The sequence below is a fragment of the Oryzias melastigma genome, linkage group LG9, assembly GCF_002922805.2.
Source record: "Oryzias melastigma strain HK-1 linkage group LG9, ASM292280v2, whole genome shotgun sequence".
NCBI lineage: Eukaryota > Metazoa > Chordata > Actinopteri > Beloniformes > Adrianichthyidae > Oryzias > Oryzias melastigma.
Genome location: NC_050520.1, coordinates 19,221,710 through 19,244,357, shown reverse-complemented (window position 1 = coordinate 19,244,357; position 22,648 = coordinate 19,221,710). Strand labels below are relative to the sequence as shown.

The 22,648-nt window shown below is 37.1% G+C and overlaps 4 protein-coding genes across 6 annotated transcripts in view; all 4 read right to left on the bottom strand.

The window, feature by feature from the left end:
* The window catches only part of LOC112148844 (acyl-CoA dehydrogenase family member 11), a 6,047-nt gene extending 3,781 nt beyond the window's left edge, over positions 1 to 2,266 (bottom strand). Inside the window, exons 1-4 of the mRNA XM_024276218.2 lie at positions 2,144 to 2,266; positions 823 to 1,114; positions 343 to 566; positions 148 to 247 (exon numbers count right to left, since the gene is read on the bottom strand). Of these exons, the coding sequence (XP_024131986.1) occupies positions 148 to 247; positions 343 to 566; positions 823 to 1,104 (606 nt within the window). The 5' untranslated portion in view covers positions 1,105 to 1,114; positions 2,144 to 2,266. The remainder of the gene's footprint in view (positions 1 to 147; positions 248 to 342; positions 567 to 822; positions 1,115 to 2,143) is intronic.
* Positions 2,267 to 3,020: 754 nt separating this feature from the next.
* morc2 (MORC family CW-type zinc finger 2) lies at positions 3,021 to 13,980 on the bottom strand. Of its 3 annotated transcripts, none has more exons than XM_024275429.1 (28): positions 13,864 to 13,980; positions 13,112 to 13,258; positions 10,907 to 10,960; positions 10,772 to 10,806; positions 10,615 to 10,683; positions 10,277 to 10,367; positions 10,087 to 10,195; positions 9,801 to 9,960; positions 9,596 to 9,707; positions 9,387 to 9,512; positions 9,233 to 9,312; positions 9,071 to 9,153; positions 8,836 to 8,921; positions 8,375 to 8,515; positions 8,141 to 8,295; positions 7,753 to 7,881; positions 7,566 to 7,671; positions 7,305 to 7,437; positions 7,135 to 7,218; positions 6,513 to 6,758; positions 6,176 to 6,418; positions 5,743 to 5,862; positions 4,878 to 4,935; positions 4,661 to 4,799; positions 4,412 to 4,579; positions 4,180 to 4,273; positions 3,889 to 4,077; positions 3,021 to 3,810 (listed from the first exon to the last, which is right to left on the bottom strand). In XM_024275429.1, exons 2-28 carry the CDS (start codon positions 13,177 to 13,179, stop codon positions 3,742 to 3,744), a joined length of 3,147 nt encoding a protein of 1,048 aa, XP_024131197.1. In that variant the 5' UTR covers positions 13,180 to 13,258; positions 13,864 to 13,980; the 3' UTR covers positions 3,021 to 3,741. The 3 variants fall into 3 exon arrangements, with proteins under 3 accessions (XP_024131197.1, XP_024131198.1, XP_024131199.1); XM_024275430.2 differs by lacking the exon at positions 13,864 to 13,980 and adding an exon at positions 13,433 to 13,743; XM_024275431.1 differs by lacking the exon at positions 5,743 to 5,862.
* Positions 13,981 to 14,232: 252 nt separating this feature from the next.
* LOC112148071 lies at positions 14,233 to 17,230 on the bottom strand. The gene is made up of 5 exons (XM_024274857.2): positions 16,951 to 17,230; positions 16,754 to 16,853; positions 16,438 to 16,579; positions 16,233 to 16,342; positions 14,233 to 16,102 (listed from the first exon to the last, which is right to left on the bottom strand). The coding sequence occupies exons 1-5, from the start codon at positions 17,228 to 17,230 to the stop codon at positions 16,093 to 16,095; spliced, it is 642 nt and encodes a 213-aa protein (XP_024130625.1). The 3' UTR covers positions 14,233 to 16,092.
* Positions 17,231 to 18,585: 1,355 nt separating this feature from the next.
* Positions 18,586 to 22,281, bottom strand: plbd2 (phospholipase B domain containing 2). Its single transcript, XM_024275885.2, has 12 exons — positions 22,030 to 22,281; positions 21,440 to 21,533; positions 21,201 to 21,359; positions 21,009 to 21,109; positions 20,698 to 20,912; positions 20,430 to 20,524; positions 20,205 to 20,365; positions 19,922 to 20,017; positions 19,725 to 19,796; positions 19,483 to 19,635; positions 19,225 to 19,387; positions 18,586 to 19,076 (listed from the first exon to the last, which is right to left on the bottom strand). The coding sequence occupies exons 1-12, from the start codon at positions 22,239 to 22,241 to the stop codon at positions 18,906 to 18,908; spliced, it is 1,692 nt and encodes a 563-aa protein (XP_024131653.1). The 5' UTR covers positions 22,242 to 22,281; the 3' UTR covers positions 18,586 to 18,905.
* Positions 22,282 to 22,648: the final 367 nt, after the last annotated feature.

Below are 22,648 nucleotides of genomic sequence, written 5' to 3'. Positions count from 1 at the left end.
AAAAAAAAAAAAAAAAAAAAAAATCAGTTTTTGTTTTCATTCAGAGTTTGAAACTACAAAAAGACCATAAGTCACAGGTATGGATGTTGGCAGTATATGATATTCAAACTTCCGCAGAAAAGTGCAAGTCATTTTAGTTTGATGTACCTGAATGACTTTTGCTGCTCCGTCAGTCATAGCCAGAGGGCAGGTGTAGAGACCAGACGAGGGAGAGAAAATGTACAACTTGCTCATCTGGTAAACTCGACTGAAACAATACACACAAAGAAAAATAAAAAATTGATCCCACTAGAAACCAAACTAGAAAATTACTCCACTGAAAATACGATATTGAAGTCTCACCTCCACTCCCCAAATGATCTCTCATAGCCAATAGCGACCAGACCCTCTTGAGCCGATAGATCTTTCATGCGTTTCCAGGCAGCAGAGGTCACAATGTGGTCCACTCTCCGACCCCAGGGATCAAAATGCACCAGACGGGGAGGATTGACCTCACACTCTCGACCCCAACTGTCTACTTCTTTAGCCACTCGCTCTCCGAATGCACTCAAGTCTGAGAAAACTTCCTGTAAAGGAGTTTAAACTTGCACATTTAACTTGATTATAATTTTAAAAAAATATTGGTAATTGTTAAGGCTGCATGTGACTTTGTCATCATGCCTTCTTTTTTTTTGCAAGCTCCCAAGATGATCTCTGCACCTTTTTACTTTAATAACATTTTCCAGCTATTTTTTATACCAATGAAATATGTAAACATGAAAATAATATTCCTCTCAAAGTGGATTATTAAGGTATAATTCAACTTGACTTTGTGGTATGTACCTGTGACGGGAAGTGTCTTTTTAGGTATGCTCTGAGCAAAGCATCTTCCAGAAAAGGGTTCTTCAGCTCTGGTTGTTGCTGGAAAAACGATCCTATACTGGCTCTGCTGAATGGCAGGTATCCCACAGATGCATCCCAGGCCTGTTCTTCATCAGACCTTCTAGTGCCTGTCTGAGCTTGACTCGCTGATCTGATGTGGACGAGCGGCCGAGGGACATCCCGCCACAGCCTGCAGCAGCTTCTAGTGACATGTCTGTTCAGCATGGTTACCCCAAAAGGCATGGCTGGTGATCTGCCAAGCAACAGAGGACAAATGGTGCAGCATTTTCACCACTCATCCAAAAATACTCCTAAACATTGGACAATTTTCTCACATTAAAAGTATCACTTACAGCACTGTGCCAAAATCTAATTTACTCATAGATCAGTTTTCTGTCTCCGGAGGACTTAAACATTGGTGTATTGAACTTATAAAAGAAAGTACTGTACAAAAATATCTGAAAACAATGGCAAACCTGAAAGAACCAATGAAAGCCTCTAAAACTGTTTAAATGTTAAAGTTGTAAAGCTCTAAAATAATTTTAACTGTAAAATGTATTCAAAATTCAATAATATAGTTTCCAACTTTTGAACAATTATTGAGGCTTTCTTGATTATTTTAAACTGTGCCCTTGTTTTCAGGTATTTCTATACTAAACTTTTTTTTAAGAATAATTTAAATAAACTGAGTTTTTAAGCTTCAGAAGACAGATACTGACCTAAAAAGCAGTGGAAACCAGCTAATTTAAAATATTTTTAAAATAAAATAATAGGGGACAAATAAAAGCACAGCACTATCGACAAAAAAATAAGATTTTTTTTTTATTAATTTCATTTTTTAGTTATATATTGAAAAAGGAGAAATAAGTATATTATTATGGAGGGGAAAATGGAAATCTGAGTTAAAGTTATATAACAATAAAGTGACCCTGGCTTTTGGTTAACAGTTAAGTGGGTGAAAGTTCATTTAATTCCGCCCTCTTTTTTGTTGCCATAAATCTAAATTTTACTTGTAATGTACATTTTAAACCCCTTTTTAAAGTATTTTTCCAATATTCACAATCAGCATTTAGCATAATTCTTCCTCCAATGCACGAATATTTTCTTTGCCACACAATAACAAAGCTACAGTTAGTCACAGCTAGCAAAAATGTCTCTCAAATAAGACGCAGGCACTTCGCCAATGTGCAGCGACGTTAATAAGTAGGCAATGTAAAGTGAAAACTTGACAAACGAAGAGTTTTATGTGAAACTAAAAATGTAAACAAACGTAGACTCTTACCTAGCGGTGTTAGCCAAACAGCTTCAGAGCGGCGTTTCTCCTTCAAAATAAAAGCCCAAGTATTTTATTTTTTAAGACAAGCCTACCGGACGGAAGTAGAAGGGGGTTGTGGAGGAAACACCAGGAAGGGAGGGAAATTAACCAAGAAAAACAAACCTAGAGGGTCAGATTTATTGACTGCATAAGAAAAAACTGTTTTTTTTTTCAGTCAATGGTCAGATTACTTGAAAAAATACAATAAAAAAGGCTTTGGGAAAAAAGAAGATATTATTAAATTGTGTTTTCTCTACATGTAAATACTGCCCAAAAAAGGGACATTTAGTGCACATGACTCTGTGACAAGTGCAGAACCCCCTTCCACATACATGGAGATAAATAAAAATCCATCCACATAACACCTAAACACAAGTCAAGTGGAAAAGGGGCTCAACGGGAGCATCTTCAACCAGAATATGTGTGCATGAGCATGGCGAGCACAAACCAAAGGCTGGGGAGGAACCAGGTACATGAGTGTGTTAGAGGTTCCTCACATCCAACTCAAAAGAGAGGCCCAACATTACCCGAGAGTCATGAGCAAACCCCTGATGATGCAAATGAAGACTTTCTTCTTTAAGTCCTGCACCGGACAAAGGTTAAGATTGACCCATCTCTCCTTCAGACTAAGAAATTGCAGCTATAAAACAAAAACTTGAGACCTGGAATTTCCCACTGTGGGTTCAACTGCTCTGACAAAAAAAAAAAAAAAAAATTTTGGAACTGCGATAGTAAAACATTGAACCCAAGCAGAGATAAAATAAAGATAAGAGAGATTTGTTCTGTGCTTTTTAACCTTTACCTAAAATGTTTACAGAGAATCCAAGTGAAACATCAAACGAAGTAAAGTGTTGATGAACTGGTTTTATTGTTTGAAGTAAAGATCTGTCAAAAATACAGTTTCTTCGTTTTGAACTATGAAGACTGAAAGCATGCAGTGATTAAAAAAAACATTTTCAATGGCATGTTAAAAATGAAGCACTAAATGATGAGCACACACTTACACAAAACAAGTCTTTTTTTTCCTTTCTTTCAAAAATACTCACATAACATCCATAACTTAGAAGAGAACTTTAAGGAGATTTTGGTACTGATAAAACCCAGTAAATAGCCCTGGTTTATGGATGCAGCATCTTACTGCTGTTAAAAACCGAACTTGGTTTGTTAACCAGGATTGAAGAAGATTAAGGACAACACTGCATTTTTTTTAGTGTGTTATTATGAAATGCTTAACAATTGGCTGCATTACAGTAGTCACTCAACAGGATCAAAACAAAGGTGTGAACTACATAAAAAGAGCATCAACCTGTTTTATAGCTTCTGTTTTAAAGATTGAAAACATTCATTCTACATGTAGATATATAAAAAAAGGACTAAAACAAATACCACAGGAATAGATGTTAACCATCAGTATGGAAATCAGAATAACAAAGCAAACGAGAAATTAAAACATCTCAAAATGTTCACAGACGGTAACCATGGTTTCTTGAAGTATTTTGTAAGAGATGGCTGGTTGAAGAAAAGGCATTTGTGTCCATTTTCTCTTCTCCTACGTTCTGTCTTCTTTAATCGCCCTTGGTAAGGAGGTCCTCTATGTAGGCATCGAGTTCATCATCTGTGTTTATGTCAATATCCTGAATGTACAAAGAAAGTATTATTTTTAGCAATAACTATATTCAGACCCATGTGCAGGAGAAATGAAAGCAGCTTACCTCTTGTACTTTTTGCAGAAGTGCAACAATGTTTGTCCGCAGTTTCTGTAGTTTCTCATCTGCTTCCTTCAGTTTGAGATCTGTGACTTTGCTCTTCTCCTCCACAGCTTTTGCTCTGGCATCAGCTCTGCTCTGGTAAGAGTTGCACAGCGACTGAAGACCCGATTCATACTGCTGGAAATACTCTTTCTAAAAAGGGGAAAGTAACGAGATATTCTCAAAACACTGCATCAGGCCATTTTAATTTTATGCACCAATAAATTTAGTTAAACTATGGATTGTCAATCCCACCAAAGGAAAGGCCACCAGCTCCTCAGCTGTCATGCTGTTAACGTCATCCTTTGGAATACGGAAAGCCGGAGGGAAGAAGTAGCGCAACATTGTCCTTGGAAAAACAACACAGGAAGTTTACAAGATACACAAATTGGGGATAAATGAATCATAAATTAATCATAAATTACAATTCAAAATCACAAGTGTGTCCCCTACAATAGCTGTGACAAATCCCCTTCTTATAGCTCACCTCAGCATAGTGACCAGGCTGTCGGTCACTTCCCGACTGGTTCCAGGTTGGGTGGTATCTGGTTCCATGGGTGCTGGACCTTTCTCAGTCTCCTGTTGGGTGTCAGGCGTTTGAGAGATGGGAGACGGCGGTCTCATCAGTCGAACGTCATCGCCACCCTTAAAAACCCTTGACATTGGAACAATAAAAGAAAAAAATGTTACAAATCTGTGAGAAAAGAACATGCAGGATGCAGAAACGCAGCCTTACCATCTGTCTTTGGGGGTGGCTCGTGGTACGTAATCAAACTTAACTTTCCAACGAACGCTCTGTTTGTTCACCTCCACGGCCATGACTTTTCCCGTGAACCACTCATTATTAACGCGCACTTCCACCAGCAGACCTTTATCTGCAGAACACATGAAATGATACATGGCAGAAGTTCCTCTAATTTAACACAATAATAAAAACAGAGTTAGCTCCTCACCTTTCTGAGCATTTTTTGGGTCATTCTCTGGTTCCTTCTGCTGGGTTTTTTCAGGTGCCTAGAAATACAAAGTTATTAAAATACAGGCGCAGCGTGTATTTTAGCGTGAAAGTATTTGACCCCTTTGATTAAAAGCCACAAAGACACCGAAAGGTTAGAATTCACACAAAAAAAGACGCATGCTTGACTGAAGACGAATGTTAAATGTTAAAATCAGAGCCGTCCCTCCAGATTTTTATTGGCAAAATCTGCATCTAAATCTTTTTGATGTTTTATTAACTTCTTGAAAAAAAATCTACTTATCGATAATTACTTAAAGAAAAATTTGCCAAATTAAATTAAAATTTGAAGAATGGAGTTTGTTGTTTACAGTCATCTTTTAAAGTCTATTTTAAAGTCTTTTTTAAAAAAATGGTGTCAGTGTTGATTTTTCAAAGTTTTGCTCCATAAAATGTGAATATTTATCCATCTTATTTAGTCTTGTTGCAAGTCATTCTCTGGTGTCTTTCAAGCAACAACGCAATACTGTATGCGGAGCAAAAACAAAAAAATAAATAAAAAAAAATCACATTCGATCATAAAAACGAGTTTTTCCTATTTATGTTTTAAATAAAATGTGGCTTTAAGTAAAAAATTATTTGGCTTAGTTACAATCTTGCCTTCACCAATTCTTGGAGGGACTGTAAGAAAATAGATTTTGTGAGAAAGAAAAAGATTTAGAGATCAACAACTGTTAGAGAGAAGAAAATGTTATTCTAATAACCCATCTTTACTAAAATAAATTTGTTTTCAACAGGAGGAAGATGTAAGAAGATGAGAGCTACTTTTGTTCAAAAGGTTGTCCAGATTGGCCCAATAAATCTACCTTTTCTTTAGCCCCTTGCTGTAGAGAAGAAATGGATCTAAGCACAGAGCTTGGTGTGGTTGCTTGTGGACGTGCTGGGGTGGAAACCCCTTTCCTCTCAGCCTGAGAGACTGTTTTAACCTGAAAGGTCGACATCAAAATACTTCTGATTGGAGGCTGAAGCTTTAACAAAAGTCACTGCAAAAGGGTTCAAGAAGCGCTTGTTGCAGTTATGCCCACGTTGAGCTTCTGCAAAGCTGGAAGATGTCCAAGTGTTTCAGAACATCTCCCTTTTAGTGTAATTATGGTAGCTCTGTGTAAGGGGCTTGTGTGCAACCAAACTGCTTATTTTGTCATTGTCTAGCATTTAAGAAAATAAAATGTAAAAAAAGGTGTAGAACTGTGTGAATGCCATGAACCAGACCAGGACAGCAGTCGCACACATTTCATTTACCTCATCCATTTTTCCACGCTTAGGAGGAGGAGGGGCCTTCTCTACTTTACCACGGTTACCAATGCTGGAGGACATCTTTGATTTCTTGGTCTGTTCCTCTTCACTTTCCTCATCACTGTCGTCTTCTTCTTCCTCCTCTTCTTCGTCTTCATCGTCCTCCTCCTCCTCACTATCTTCTTGCTCAATTATTCTCTTGCGCTTTCCTTCCGCTGCTGGTTTAGCAGCAGAAGCTTTGGCAGAACCCTATGAAAAGACAAAACTATGAACATCATTTTCTGTTTTTTACTTCCAAGGTGCCTTCTGAAGAACTTTGGCGCTTCTACAGCCTGTGACTGACCCGTAAGTTGCGGCTGGGAGGCAGGGCTTTAGCAGCAGCTTTGGGTGCAGGCTTTGCTGCAGGTGGAGGAGGCTTCGCCGCAGCTCTGGATCTGGATGGTTCCACTCTCGTTGAAGCAGCTGGGGGAGCGGGTGAACGGGTGGGGCGCTGAGAAGCTGCACGCGTTGGAGGAGTACTCTGGGCATTTTTGAGGACGGATGGGAGCGGTGGAGATCGTGGGCGAGATCTTTCAGAGGACCGCGTTGACTGCACACACAATGTCAAGAAAAGACGAAAACAAAAAAAATATTTTAACAAAATAGCGACAAAACCACGACTGGCAGCAGTTTTGGTTGTGTGTGATCAGTTTATCTTGAAAAAGATACTTAAAAGGCAGAAAGAAACATTATTTAAAGAACTTGTTAAAAATACCTGCCTTTGAAAATGCAGTTTAAGTACATTCATATTTTTAGTCTTACTGAAAGAAAAAAAACTGTATAAGGAGTTTCTTTTTAAACATAATTTTATTTCTACACTATAAAACATGTTCAGAATAAAAGTTCATCTATATCTTTTTTTTTTATTTTACAGTCAATCATTCTCAGGTTGTTCCAAGAGTTTGAAATGGAAAGTTTAGACGTACTTGAGAAGAACTCTCCGATGGTTTCATGCTGACCTCCAGTGGAAGTTTCTTGATGTCCGCTGCCGATTTGATTGTGCTAGTTTTCTGTCAAGACGAACATTGATGCCAATTTATGCAAAAAAAATATATATACATATATATATTTACAAGCCTCCAAAAGGAGATTTTACCTGTAAGGCTTCAAGTTTCTCCTGTTGCTGTTTGATTTTGTCTTCCAGCTCTTTCCGTTTGTCTTCAGCTGTTACTTTGTCTTTCTTTAAAATTCCACAGGGCAAATTTTGTTTCTGTTCCGGAGCATCACACCTAAAATCAGACGATACAATGAAATCAAAATGCTTTAATTGTGTCTAATAAATGTAGGAAACACTCCACTTTAATTATATATTAGAATCCATAGTCAGGAAGTGCATCACTTGAAACTTTGCTCATACCTGTCTTGGGAGCTGTCAGGGTTCATGAGACACACCCAGCTGTCAGGGTAGCGTTTATCCACAGCATCCATTTGAAAAGGCAACGTTCTCCACTTCAGACATTTATCTGAGATAAAATCAGATGCTCACAAATCCAAATCTATTTTAACAACATTAGTTTCTTGGGATTGTACATGTGAAAACATACCACACTGAATGGTAATGGGAATCTCCATCGCACGACGCCTCTTGTATCTCAACTCTGAGGATGGAGGTGCAGACCAGCTGGCAGAGAGGTAGCCAAATTCATCCCAGAACTTCACTATGCCTTTTTGTGCTGTAAAACAGTTTGCAAAATATTTCTAAATTAAATGTACAGAAGGAATAAAAGAGGAATAGAGAACATGAATCTTCACAATTCTCTTGATCTGCTTTTTCAGGAGCTGGACTTGTCATCTTTTATCTTCTTAATCAGCAGACAGGGTTTCAGACATTACAATGAGTCGCATATGTGGCAAGTACATTGACAGTGATATTAGTCCTGGTAGATATGTTATAACAACCAAACCAGCAATAATAAAATGAGAGAAAATTACCAATGTTGGTGTCCTTCCAGTACTGGGCTAAATGATCCCCCATGGATTTCAATAGGTGGCGATATTCTTTAGCATCTGCAAAATCTTGTTTGTTATGAGTAGGCTCTAGCACCAGATACGGGACGTCCACGACTCCAACCACGCCACCACAAGCCCTTCAGTACAAAAATCACATTGTTGTTCAACAATTAGAACAACTCTTGTGTTATTGTTGGTACCTGTTGTCTCACTTACATGCCTCCCTCCAGCTGGGGCCCCGTCTTCTCGTACATTTTTATGAGACGAGAGCAGTTGTACACAAACATCCCGTCGAGGTCTCTCTGCTCGATGTTTACTCCAAATATAAAATTCAAATCCTTTGGTTCTTTTAATGCTCTGAAACAAAGAAAACCATTTGGGAGATTGTAAAAAAAAAAAAAAATACACATAAAAAGACACAGAAAAGGGCAGACATTTAGAATTGTCTGACTAAAAATGTCACTTCCTCTATTCTGCTTCAGAGGAAATCATACAATTTTGCACACATTTACACACAACAGCGTTTACTTCTAGGCTTCTAAACCTATTTTAAGAAGGACCAAACACATGACCTCATAAGTGCTGCTGATGCCTAAAGTGTGCATCTTCAAATGGAGAGATAAACTTGTCACACCCCCAAAATAAAACATGTTTTCAACGTTTCTCCTTCAACATACTTCTGCTTGGCTTCAAGATTCCTTTTTCTCATGTCAGCTTCCCGTCGGAGCATCATGGCTGAATCTTGAACTTTTCTTAGGATTGCCTAAGGAGGAAAAACAAATTGAATTAAATAATAAATGTTTTTCTCCCTAAAAAGCTACATGTGCATAAGTGGCAGAAACAGAACACTGTTGCTAACTATTGTTTTTTCATAAATTAAGAAGCAATTTATATATCAAATCCAGTTTTTACCCGTGAGTCTTTAGAGATGTCCTCTCCTAGTCTGGCTTCCATGGCAATCCGTTTGCTCTCCGCCTCTCTGGCTTTCTCTTCGGCTAAAAAAACAAAGTCAGTTTAGGTTAGTTTACAACTACTGCAACATTTGTAACCAAACCACCTGGATCACAGACTCACCGATCTTTGCTAGGTGATCTGCTTTTTTAACTTCTTGCTCTGCACGTGTTTTAAAGCGAGTTGATGTGTATTTATAAAGCCTTAAAAAAATCAATAAAGGTTCAGTGAATAGGACAAAAGACAGTAAAAATAAAAATAAAAACATACGAGTTACCTTGGTTTATAGAGACAGCACGAGAGTCTCTTTGTCCTGACTTTATGTCCCTGGATAAAAATTCTCATGCGAGGGTCGATATACAAAACAGCAGTGTACGCCCTAAAAGACCTCCTCTCTGGTTTCCTGGAAACACATTTATTACAATGAGTTTTTAAATTCAGACACTGTGGTGTCTAATTCATTTTACAATTAACGGCTCAACTGACACTCCTTCAGCAGGTGTCCCAGACATCAATATGTCCTGGTGATCCGTGTCTATATCCAGCTCCGGTTCTCCACTGTCCATCAGCTTTAGGTTATAAATGATCACAAGAGTACCTAAAACAGCGTTTTTAAAAGTTAATATGAGTCAATCTCATTTCAACAAGGGAATGACAAAATATATATATAAAATTTAAGTTTTGTGCCTACCACTGCTGCTTTCAATTTTGTTGAACTGCTGCATCAGCTGCTGCTCATTTTTGAAAGGAGAGTATTTGAAGATGAGTTCTGTCTCAATGGCGTACTTCTCTGGATCGGAAGTTAGTGGTTCCTTGGTTTTCAGATCCCAGGAGGGGAGCGGCACAATCACCTGTTGTGAGAGGTTTAAGAAAAATGTACGTATTTAATAGTCATTCACATCAAACACTCCCAAATGTGTTGTAGCACTTCAAACTATACAGAATGTAGGATGATTAATAACACAGAAGACCCTGACCTCATCAAGACCTTCTTCTTCATGGAAAGTTCTCGAAAGGAAGAGGCAAGTCAGTGCATTATCCTTTTTTGTGAACAAGATAAAGTCTTTTCCGATTCGCATTGAACCCCTGCACAAATAAGAAGGAAAGTTTAAAACTTGAGCACAAAATTCACTCTCATAACAATGAAGATTATGATGGAGGACTTACGATTTCAGTCCATTTCCATACTGGCCAATCTGAGTGGACTCAGGAGATCGTTTGCTTGATTTTCCAAACTGAATCACGTGGGTTGCTTCATCTGATAAAACAGTTTCGCTGTATTATATTTTATATTCCACAGTTAAGAAAAGAAGACTCAATAGAAATCCAGTTAAATAGAAAAAAACACATTTTAGTGAGATTTGGTGCTCCACTTTAAAATTGCACTTTATAACATTTCATTAATAGCTATCTAAAAATTGCATTTGGAAGCTCTATGATGTACTAAAACTGTATTGACTTATCAAATTTGAGTAAATCTCTTTTGGTGTAAAGTTTGCACTTACTAGGGTCCATTCCAATCCCGTCATCCAGAAAACAGAGCATGAAACCACCACGAAGGTCCGTTTTTTTTTCTGTCAGATTAAAAGAAAAAGAAAGATTGAAAGAACAATTCATGAGTTTATATCAAAAAAGAGAAATGTGCAACAGTTTCTTTCTCACCTGTGTAGATGTCTATCCGTGTTGCATTTGCATCTCTGTGGAAGAAATAAAATTAACCTTTAACACCCTTAAAAACAAAAAGTTTTCTGAGTAGTGACTTTTTGGGAGGATTTCCAAAAAAAGAGTCTGGAGTACCTGGAATTGTCCACAAGCTCAGCCAAAGCTCCAAATAAGAACTCGTGAGTTGTCCTGAAAAGAGACAAAAATCAATAAACAGGAGGCAGCGATATATCTAAAAAAATATTATTAGGTATTTTATAAAAAATATCTTTGCATTATAAGTCTGTAACCAAGGTAAAAAAAAGTTTTAACATAATCTGTCTACGGTGTTATAATAGTAAGCAACTCGGCGTTGGAGAATCACTATAAATAATGTTATTGTTGCTTTTTCTTCCTGTTCTCCAACTAGTGTATGAATTAACTGTTTCAACATTTTTTCATTTTAAATTTGCCTTAAAAAGAAAAAAAATCCTCTTAAGACTTTTATGTAAATGCATTTCACAGCCTGCTTGTAACTAAATCTGATCCAAAATGGATTTTGAATTTAACAATACTATTCAATAAATAAAGATCTAACCAAGCTATGGTAAACATTGAACTCAAGAAAAAGTATTTTGAACAAGGATTTGGACAGATTTTAGTACAGCACCTTTTAGGTGATTATAGCAGATGCAGTCAACACGGCAATACTTTATGCAAACATAAAAAAAATATTTTTATTATTGTATACACTATATACATTTTAAATGAATTTGCAAAACTTAGAGAATATATTTAACAGAAACTGTAAAACTTGTTTTATCTTAAAATGCAAATAAACACCTTGGGGAACTTTGCTAAATGCTCAGTTGATTAAAAGTCTCAATCCAATCACCTTTTGATCTATTGTAAGTGTTCCCAGTGGTATTTTATTTAAGATTATACTATTTTTAGGCAAAATAAAAAAACGTGTCATTTTCCAGAACACAGTTTCCACAGAATGGCAGTAATTTGCCTCTGTTGGTGCAGTGTAAGCCTTCCCTAACTCCCCATCATCCCTTTGTTTACACTCTCCCATTAGCTTACAATCCCTCACAACGCCAATTGAACATTGGTGTAGCAAAAAAGGCTAGCAATATCGGAGCTATCCAGCTGTACAGTTTGGAATTAGATGCCAGCTCGGATGAGGAAAACAAAGACATACATGGATCTATTTGTAAGAATGGAGAGGAGCAGAGAGCTTATGGCCCACCGACTAACACCTACGTCTTTATTTGTCTGCTACCCACTCAAAATCATTTGAATAAATAAATATTCAGAAACACAAACAAAAACATAATTTTCACTGGAGCGGGTCTTTAAGACATCTTTCTGCCACTTTTGTGTCTTTTTGCCTACTGGTAGGGCAGTAGAAAAGGGAGTAAACAGTAAACTTTGCTACTTCTAACATTATATCAAGCAATTGGCAAAGTCTGTACATAAAACATGGACCAGTGTTAGTCTGTTTTGTTCGATCTTTATCTCAGTTTGACATCTATTTAAACAGTGACCCAGTGTTTTTTATATCTTTAAAGATAAATAAAAACAGCTGTCTTTAACCCAAACTATTGCTTTAAAAAGATGTTTTTAAACACAGAGCATGAATAGGCTACAGTGTGTGCACAAATTATCTAAACACAAAAGTTTCTCTAGGTGGGAGTTAAGAGACGAATACTTTTTTTTATTGTATTTTTTTTTACCAAATAACATCTTATTTTATTGCTCTGCAACTTTGACAAACGGGGACTGTGCATTTCTTGCAAAAACAGTAAAAACACTGAAATCGAGTTAGCATAACAAGCTATGGGCTGCACGGTGGCGCAGGTGGTTAGCGCTCTCGCCTCACAGCGAGAAGGCCCCGGTTCGAATCCCGGCTGGGACCTTTCTGTGTGGAGTTTGCATGTTCTCCCCGTGCATGCGTGGGTTTTCTCCGGGGACTCCGGCTTCCTCCCACCGTCCAAAGACATGCTTCATAGGTTAATTGGTGACTCTAAATTGCCCCTAGGTGTGTCTGAGAGTGAATGGGTGTGATTGAGGCCCTGCGACAGACTGGCGACCTGTCCAGGGTGTACCCCGCCTTCGCCCTTCAGTAGCCGGGATAGGCTCCGGCACCCCCGCGACCCCGAAAGGGAAGAAGCGGTCTGGAAGATGAATGAATGAATGAATAACAAGCTATACATAAAACTAACATTCTACTCCTGACCCATATTTACTGTTAGTGAAACACTGTAAGTGGGGAATATGCAGTCCTGCAATCATTTATCGTGTAGCACGACGGGATAAAGTTGTTGCCACATGGATGACAGTGAAGTTACTACTTACGAATTGGTGTGGAGGTACTCAAACGTGAGCTGGGCTCTGCTCAGGCTGCTGTAGCTGGAGTAGGCCATGGTCGCTGGTCTCTACAGAGCCTCTCTTCTTGATAGTTTTCTTTCCGAGCAAACGAGTACTTAGTGCACAACCTCCATCCTTAAAGAACAAAAAGGAAAACACCCGTTTAGAGTTACAGAAACACGAGCTTCCACTTGCAACATTAAATTCAAATCGAAACGACAGCAGGGATGTTAACTCGCATTAGCTAAAGAAAAATAACGTCAAAATGTCACCCAAGCGTTTCTACTAGATCTTAGATCACCAACGTACCACGTGGGAGGCCTGGACGAGCACAACAAAATGTTGAGGAATGAAACGATGAGCGTATTTGGGGCGTAGTTTTCCTCGAGCCAAAATAACATGAATACTGCTTTTTTGCATACAATCCGTTAGTGGTTCAAACCAATTGTTGTTATTCTGAATCACATGTATTTGCAGACGTATAATAAAATCATTCCGCATGTTGAGTAAAAGCTGTTACAAATGTTTATTTTCATGCTAATAGCTAGTGACCACTAGCCTCAACAGACTGGTTGAAATATAACTAGCCAAACCTCACTCTGTGAGCACGTTAAGCTAACGTTAGCTAAAGCAAAACATTGTTTGGCTTACTTTACTAAGCGTAGTGACACATAAGTATATGATACTAACAGCTTTGATAATGTTTTACATTTTGTATTAACATTATGAAACAACCTTACGTTTAGTACTTCTCATCAATCAATTCCGCAGGCCGTTCAATCCCGTTTTCTCTACGTCCGTGGTTAGTCTCCACAGCGATGTGCAAGTCCCGCCTCTTTTTCCTCACAATAGACCAATAGAAACTCGCAGTGGAGTAACTCTTGAATGTGATTGGAGGAAATTTTCGGGGAACGTAGGTAAGGAACATACCGGTGCAACTTTGCAGTGGATGTAGGCCTGGTTGTGATGGCGCCAAAACAAATGGCCACAGAAGAGACTTACTGTGTTACTTTTCATTTTGTACACCCAGAGTAGTCAAGTTTGTTAATGAATACTCAGTAATCCACCAATTACAACACGTTATGCTTATTTTAAGCTTTACAATAACATGAAATGCAAATGAACTATTTTATTAAATCATTTTGCAATGGCATTCTGTTGATTTATTCACATAAAAAATAAATACATTTGAATACTTTAAATAATTACAATGAATTTCGAATTTGAAGACGAGAAAGAAAAAAAAATCTTAAAAGGAAAAAAACATTGCCAACAATAAATATAGGTTCTTATGACATTTTTCATTATTTCCCAATAAACTCTCCCTGTTAAAATTTAAATTTAAAATGCTAACAGAAAAATAACACAAATGGTAATCTTATTCAGACAAACAAATAAAACGTTTCTTCTCATTTGGTCCTTGAGGCTCTTAAAGCCAAGTTGGCACAGGTTTACAACAGTTTATAACATATTAGCCACAAACAATCAATAAAACATACATAAAAAATGGGGCTGTGTATTGTTCATTTTATGACTGGAGCTTGCGGTCTCATGGAAATTAAACCCAGACTTTGGACATGTCGACTTTAAATTAGAAGCTAGAGCCTATAATAACCAGAGTTTTAAAGTTATTAATTGTATGAGTTTTTAGGTAAACATCAAAGACAGATACCCTGTAATCAAATAAAAACAAGACCCTTAGCAAAAAGTATTTCATTTTAGTGTTATTCAAGTATACTCAGTCTATACTAAATGTGAGGCAGTATACTTGAAGTTCACTGTTTAAATACTATCTACTGGTTTGTATACTTAAAATCCTTTTAATTTAGTCTGAAGAAGTATTCAGTTAGCAGACTTCCTATTTCCTACACTACATGTACTACATAGTCTATACTATAGTGTACTTTCTATACTTAATAAAAAAATGCTTTGGCTGTACTACTTTTTGCAAAGGGAAAACAAACAAATGAAAACAATATATAAACACATCTAGATTTTCCACCAATGTACTAAATGCTTTTTAAATGTTTATCTGATTTATCTTTTCTTTTTTTCCTCACATCTGAAAATGCATATTTAAAAAGGGAAAAAAGCAAAAGCAGAATAATAAAGCACAGAGTGAGTGGAAAACAACATACAGTACAGACACTTGCAACATTATTTTTTATGGTAATAATTTTTAAGTAATTAGCAGCATTTTTTTTTTCTTTATGTACAAAAAGCTAACATGTATAAAAAATTTCTTAAAATAAGTGAGTTTTAAAAAATGCTTTGCTTACCTTTAACTTCATGAAATACACAAGGAAAGAATTGGTAGTTGTATGATAGAGGTTAAGATTGATCCAAAAAGATAGATTGGGTTTTCAATTTAGAGGATTGGTTGATCCTAGTTTAGACAACCATGTTTATAGTGTGTGCATTTGTACACCTGGATAGTTACGGACTGGAGCAGCGCTGGTTCAGGAGACACCAAACTAATCAATTCAACTACCAAAGACCAACATTTATTTTCTTTTCAAAATATGAGCACTAGTCTTCACAAAGCCAAACTGCTGCATTTTTATTTTTCTTATGAAGAGCTGATGTAGGGGTGCAGTGGTTAGTGCTCTCGCCTCACAGCGAAAAGGCTGGTTCCTATTGCAGCCGGTACCTTTCTGTGAGGAGTTCTCTCTGTGCGTGCTTGGGTTAAATATAGCATCCTCCCACAGACCAAAAACGTTCCTCATATGCTAATTGGTGTCTCTACAATGGCCCAAGTGCGTGGTCCTGCAACGGATTGGAAAAATGTACCCAACAGAGGTTGGCTCCAGCAACTTTGTGTCATCGAAAGGGATTCAGCATGTTCAGAAAATTGATAGATGGATGGTGATTTGATGTTGCTTCAAACATAGTGACAAAACAACGTTTTTCCACTACTTTTAGTCACCAAATGATTTCCTTATAGCAGAAGATGGATGTTTCATTACCAATCAAGGGCTCCTGTGAACACAACAAAGTGGTATTAAACGATTTCTCCAATTATTTTATTTAAAAATGTTAAAATAAACTATCATAAAACAACATGCTAAAAACTGTGTTAAAATGAAAGGGAAAAAAATTCTATAGTTACATGGCTGTGTTTGAATTGATCAGACTTGCAGCTACACAAAGTATCAAGCAAACTCCAAGCAGACACACACTAACTTCCAGTAAATGTCGCACTGCTACTCTTTGTTCTTCCTGAAGAAAAATGCAAAGAAAAAAATCAAAAACACCAATGATCAGCACCATGGTTAAGCAAGATATATTGATCAACTGTGACCCTCTGTCTGTACCTTTGTTAGCATGGTTACTAGCGTAGGGTCATCCTTTGAATGGAGACTGAAGCAGGTTTGTGATGCTTTGGGCAACTGATTGCTTGCAACCACAAAAGTAGTTGTAATATTTTTCTCTGATGTAAGGCATTGTGGAGGGGGCCTTTATTTAAGTACATATATAAAAGAAGGAAAGAAAGAAAATATAAATATATGATGAAAGCAAGATCAGATCTTGGTTTCATTTTACAGTAGAAATACTTCAAGTTACTGAGATGCTGAGAAATAAAAATTAAATAAAATTAGTAAGCCACCATTAAAGACTGAATTTACTTACAGACTCGTAGGCAGAAGGTGCGCAGGAGCACTAATGGTGAGGCAGGTAGATTTATTCACACCAGATGTAATTTGCATAGTCAGATTAGCAGTTTCTTCATCTAGATTGCAAAATAAATGCAGTGTGAACTTATTAGGCACAACTTTAGTTTGTAATACTTCAAAATCTTTTTTTTTTGTTTGTTTTATGAAACCAACCTCCAAGATGAAGTTGTCTGGCACTTATGACAGTGGAAAAACTGAATTCTTTTAGTTGATTACTTGTTAAACTGGTAGTTATAGCCAGAGGAACCCTGAGATTTTCCAGAGTGACAGAAAAACCGTTGCTTGTACTTGCTTGATTTTTTTTCTGTTCCAGAGCTAAAGGAAATGAAGAACGATCCAAAAAAGAACTTGAATTTGTCTTCACACACAAGTATAATTGGGAACCAGTCCTATAAAGGGAATAATAACAAAAAATAATTTCAGTAAAATGCATTAATCTGGTAAAGACCTGTTGATTGTTGCCTGTGAATGCAAGAATTCTAATACAGATGACAGAAGTGCTAATCAACCACAATCCAAATGCATATCGAGGATTGATGTTTAAGACCCCAAAATTGATTTTGAAGGAAGGTCTAAAAATATCAAAATAAAGTCTTTACCTTTGTGGTGTCCGGATTGGGAAGAGTGTGAGTCTCACTATAAAAGCTGAGGCATATCAGTGAGATGGCAAGGGTCAAGAGACAGAAGAAAAACGTTGCTGCTGGTGGATTATGGGATGCACGTAATTTCAGGTTAGAGAGTGGCTGCCAGGTGCCCATCTTAAGATGTTACACACACATGAGATGTAGAAGGCTGTAAATGGAAGAAAATAGAAGCAAAGGTGTCAACAAACTACTAGCATCAGTGGCTGCCCCTGACAAAAAGTAGTATATTTATGCACATCTTGAGTTTTTACCAAAAGTGAGGCAGTTACTTTCGATATATTGTAAACTTGAAATGTTTATTTAGTCTGAAGAAGTATTCAGTTAGTACTCTTCCTACTCTACATTGTCTATACAGTTTACTTGCTTTACTTATACTCAAAATAAAATAAAATTAAGTGTATTACTTTTTTGCTATGGGTGGTTCTGCACAATATCAACAACAAATGTTTCTGACTACCAGTGACTTCCATTTTTGTTGTAGAAAACCATGCTTTATTCCCCTTTGTTTTTCGCACAAAAACAATTTAACTGAACCATGGAGACTAAAGAATCGTTCAGTAAATCACAACATGTCAGCATTATAGCCAAACGCATTCATGTGTAGGTTTCTAAGAAGAATCCACCATTTCGTATTTTTTTTAACACAATATATTATAGTGTAGCCGTAAATATAGACAGAAACTTACGTTCAAATATAAAATGCGAACGAAACGAGGCAACAATGTTAAATGTAGAGTAATTTTTAAGACTACAAAACCAAACTTTTCTATTGCCAGAAGGTGTAAACACGCTGGAATGACGAGTGAAGTTCTCTGTCGTAACAACAGTTTTACAAGTCAAATTGAGTTTAAATGAAGAAACATATTTTTCATACCTCAAAACACTAATTTAAAGACGTTGAAAGATCTTCTGAAATTTGATTGATCCGATTTTCCAGGTAGAAAGTAGGTTGATCATTACGTCTGACATGATACGACAGTTTTGTCGCTTGACGGCAACACATCACCATGACCGCTGGGTGGTGTCACGTGACACGTACATTTCACCAATCAGTATTTGTTTTCATTGGTTTTATAATTGAAAAAGCGTATATTTCTGTGAGAAGAGTGCGTTTTAAAAATGTTAATATATTTACTGCGATAAAGACTTATGCTAAATATTTTTTATTTATTAAGAATACATTTAAACACACATTTCTTGTTAAAATGAAAAATAAAAAAACAATCAAAATATTGTCAAACAAAAGTGGAACATCCAAAAGGATAACAACACTTTTTGGCAAGATTGTACATTTCTAAACCTTTTGTGCAAATTTAAGCAATGTAATCAATCAATTAAAAGAATATAATCACCATTTTTTTTTATTACAAATAAATCATTCCACTTTTTCGTGCTAAAACTGGTTCAAACCAATCAAAGTTGATTTTGTGTAAAACAGCCAAATATATAACAGTATATTATCAATCAAGGGGTCCAGGTGACTTTTATTGGCTTGAAATTCCAAACATCAGGGTGGCCCATGTGCACCAGGTCTTTGTATGGTGAAGTGCTCCATTGGAATGGTGGCAGCTGGTCCCAGGTTGGGCCACTTACTGCAATCATGCCGTACTCTTTGAACATTTCAAAAGAGGTCACCTGCACACAAATAGACAAAGGGGATAGAGGGGAAACGTGGAATTAAGTTTTGTTTTATGAAATCAGGAGAGCTTGAAAGCAAGATGGCTAAGCAGACACAAATTTGATGCTAAATTAATTAAAAAGACCAAAACAACAACAAAAAAACCTTCATATCTGTTCCTCCATGTGATCTTTGCTTAAGGGCACCAAACGGATATGTTCCATTTGCTGGATTCAGGTCGGAACGGGCTGAGATGGCGTTCTCTCCATTGTGAGGTGGATTACAGCCTTCACACTTTGATAATGGGTCTTCTTTAAAGTTATTATACCTAAGAACAAACAGGATATATCACACATATGGCAATAGTATCAAATTTAACAAGAAAAATCAAATATATTATAACTTCAATTTTCCAAACAATACCTCATTAGACGAATCATGGAATCCAAATCTGTGACCTGTGTCTGATTCCTCCTGAATATTTGTGCTCTAGGATTCTGGTCCGGGGAGAACCATGGGCCGTACTTCTCAACAAGTTCATTGCAGCCACTTGCGTTAAAAATTTCTTGGTAATACCTTGATAAAAGTAATCATAAAAGAATAAAAAAATGTAAGTCTGGGGTAAAAATGTATTGTGTTGCAATATCTCCAAAGCGGATGCTTACGGTATGTTAAAACTGGCCCAGTATCCATTCTTCAGCAGTTCTTGAGTCTTATCACTGTAAACAACAAGTCCCCTGCAGCATTGCAAGATAGGAGGTGGTTTTTGTAAGTACCTTAGTGGTCAAAGGGCTGCAGAGTTATCATGCAAATGTCAATTTATTCTTTTACTTTGCTATAAAAATTGACAGTAAACACTTACGGAATCTGCTCCAAAACAACAAAAAGCTCCTCTTTAATGTCTGTTTTTCCAGGTGTGAAGTGGTTATAGTCGACAATCATCCACTGGTTGTTGTACCTAAAAAACATCACAAGTCAGATCAGATTTTGCACAAACCTTTGACTTATCGATAATTCATGTTAAAAAAAAATGTTTTTAGGATTGTTTTTAATCTCCATGGACATAAGTCAACATTTTGCTGTAAAAATCGGTATGTGTGACTTCACATTAAAAAAACATAGGACAATCACTTGTAAAAACCTACGTTCCACTGTTGTACTTGCGAAATATCTCAGCCCACTCCTTGGCAGTGGTGGCCAACCGATTAGCAATGATGTTCCGTAGCCACTCCATAACAGTTCCAGTCGGCTTAACAAACTTCCAGAGGGCAGAGTTGCTGTTGCCAATAGTGGTTTCCAGTGTAACCTGCAGACAAAACAACCATTTCAGGTTTGCTTTTTAACCACAAAGGCGTTTAAAAAGTTCTTACCAAACCACTGCTTAGTATGTAGAAGTCATCTCCAGAAAAGATGGCTCCGGGGTAAGATGAGAAGGCCTGGGTTCCTCCAGGAAGAGGGTCATTGCCTAAAAAAGTGCACATAGTAATTAACTGTTGTCAAACATTACTCTCCGGAGATGCGTGTGGAATATTCAAGACTTAGTACGTTCAAACAGAAGTAAATTATTTAAATTGGACTTTTATTTAATGGACTTTTTGGTATTGAGTACTGGTGATCACTGTGTACAAGCTAGCCTACCTGAAGAAGATGCTTTAAAGGCGAATCTGTATTTCTTAATGATTCGCAGCATGGCTTGGTAATTGTTCCAGGTGTCTTGGGACACAAACAGCTCCTTATTGTTTGGCAGCAGTTTAATAAGAGCAGAGCAGGAGCCAGATCCAAGGGGTCGAGTTTGACTGGATTTATTCAGAGCCGATTCCAAGTCTTCAACGTCTCCACCCATCTGAAAAAGTCTGGTTGGAACAAGGAGAAAAACGTACTGATAACATGGTACAATGAAAAGTAAAAAATATTTATTTAGGCAGCACAAAGGAGAAACAAACACTGACATGAATCCCATAGGATCGATGGAGAAGTGGCCTGTTGGAAATGCAAGTTGGTCATTGTAGCTGTCTTCCAGACCTTTCAGCTGTAGGAGAACCAAATTTGCCTGGAAAACAGGAAGTCAATCTGTACTTAGCAACACTTACTGTATTATCTCAAGCAGAGACATGAATAGAATTGTTTTTCCCCTCACTTACCTGGTACCAGTAGGGAGATGTTGGTTGTTTCTCTATTTGCTCCTGCATCCACTCTATGTTGGTTTTAATGAAAGCCTTGAGGCGCTCACAGAAACTTGAATCAGACACGAACGGCCCACAGTAACCCATCAAAGTGTTCATCCAGTGCTTATAGATGAGCTGAATCAAGGAATCACAGGTTAAAAAAGCACATAAAAACAAAAAAGGTCCTTTGAGTTTTCAACAGAGCTTAGGCTGACCTCGGAGGTAACTGCAGCCTCAACCGCACCAGCAGCATAAGCCTGGATTCTGTCGTTGTACCGACTGCTGGTAGTGACGTCCAGGAAGGACCAACTAAAGACAGCAGATGAGAGAAAGTGCCAAACCACAAAACATATGACAGTAACAATACTAAGTAATGCAAAGTCATGATGAGAACCAGTAAGATCTATAAGGATCAAAACTCAATGAGATCCTATAACCTTAATTGTCCAAAATAATTAATACATTGTTCTGTTACTCTTTATGTAAACTTCATTTTTACAGGCTAGACCTCCAAGAAGATCTACAGTCTGTCAAAAACCACATTTTATTCAAATAAAGTGAAAAATTAGTACTTTATGTGTTTACAGAGAAATAAATCTACCTCAGAGGTCATAATTAGCTTTAACAGTTGTTATTATCTCAGCAAAATTAAACTTATGTATAACATTAGTCTTTACAGAAGTAGAACTAAATCCGATTAGGGGCAGCTAAAAGGAATTTAAATACTCTTCCTTGTTTCAAAGTGCTTCAAACATTTATACTGGGAGTGGGGCTGAAGTTTCACAACATGAAAACATAGACTCACCCGGAGGTTTCGATGTTGTTGGTGAAGTTCGCCCAAGCGACAAAGTCTTCATGATAGCCCTCGATGACGGTCAGCCGTCCGCTGCTTTTGTCGATAACCGCGGATCGGATTTCCGCTCGACCACATGCCCAGAAGAGACCCAGAACCATCAAAGTCTTTATAAATGTTGACATCTTTGCAGAGACCGCTGCCTTGTTTTGCCCGAAAGTCATGTTGGAAATGAAAAAGTCACGTGATTCAAGTAACCGGATCACCTGACTGAAACAAACGTTGTCCCTTCAAAATAAAAGATCCTCGTGCCTCGCACCTTTTCAAGAGGTCACATTTTCATTTCACATTTTCAAGAGATTTTCAAGAGGGAAAAAAACTAAATTAATGTTTTAATAATGTAAAAAAAAACGATACAATATCTTTATTTATTTATTTTACTTGAGGTATCAAGTTTTGTTCCTCTATTTTGTACTTATTAAAAATAGTTTTGTTTGAATACATAAAAAAAAGAAACTAAAGATTCAATAGAATTCTTAAAGCAATTTCCCAGGAAACAATCTCTATAGCCTCTCTCTATAATCTCTCTTAACTTGCACACTTAATTTTATTAATGCTAAAAATGTACTTT

Coding starts and splice junctions, on each gene's coding strand:
- LOC112148071 (XM_024274857.2), bottom strand. CDS start 17,230: ATGCATTTTACTGAAATTATTTTTTGTTATTATTCCCTTTATAGGACT. Junction 16,580..16,753: donor CACCTTCTGCCTACGAGTCT/GTAAGTAAATTC, acceptor ACTTAAATAAAG/GCCCCCTCCACAATGCCTTA. Junction 16,343..16,437: donor TAGTAACCATGCTAACAAAG/GTACAGACAGAG, acceptor ATTTTTCTTCAG/GAAGAACAAAGAGTAGCAGT.
- plbd2 (XM_024275885.2), bottom strand. CDS start 22,241: ATGACTTTCGGGCAAAACAAGGCAGCGGTCTCTGCAAAGATGTCAACA. Junction 20,366..20,429: donor ACATACTAAGCAGTGGTTTG/GTAAGAACTTTT, acceptor TTTTGTCTGCAG/GTTACACTGGAAACCACTAT. Junction 19,388..19,482: donor TCCATGATTCGTCTAATGAG/GTATTGTTTGGA, acceptor GTTTGTTCTTAG/GTATAATAACTTTAAAGAAG.
- morc2 (XM_024275429.1), bottom strand. CDS start 13,179: ATGGCCTACTCCAGCTACAGCAGCCTGAGCAGAGCCCAGCTCACGTTT. Junction 9,961..10,086: donor AAGAAGAAGGTCTTGATGAG/GTCAGGGTCTTC, acceptor CTCTCACAACAG/GTGATTGTGCCGCTCCCCTC. Junction 5,863..6,175: donor AGCGTGGAAAAATGGATGAG/GTAAATGAAATG, acceptor TCGACCTTTCAG/GTTAAAACAGTCTCTCAGGC.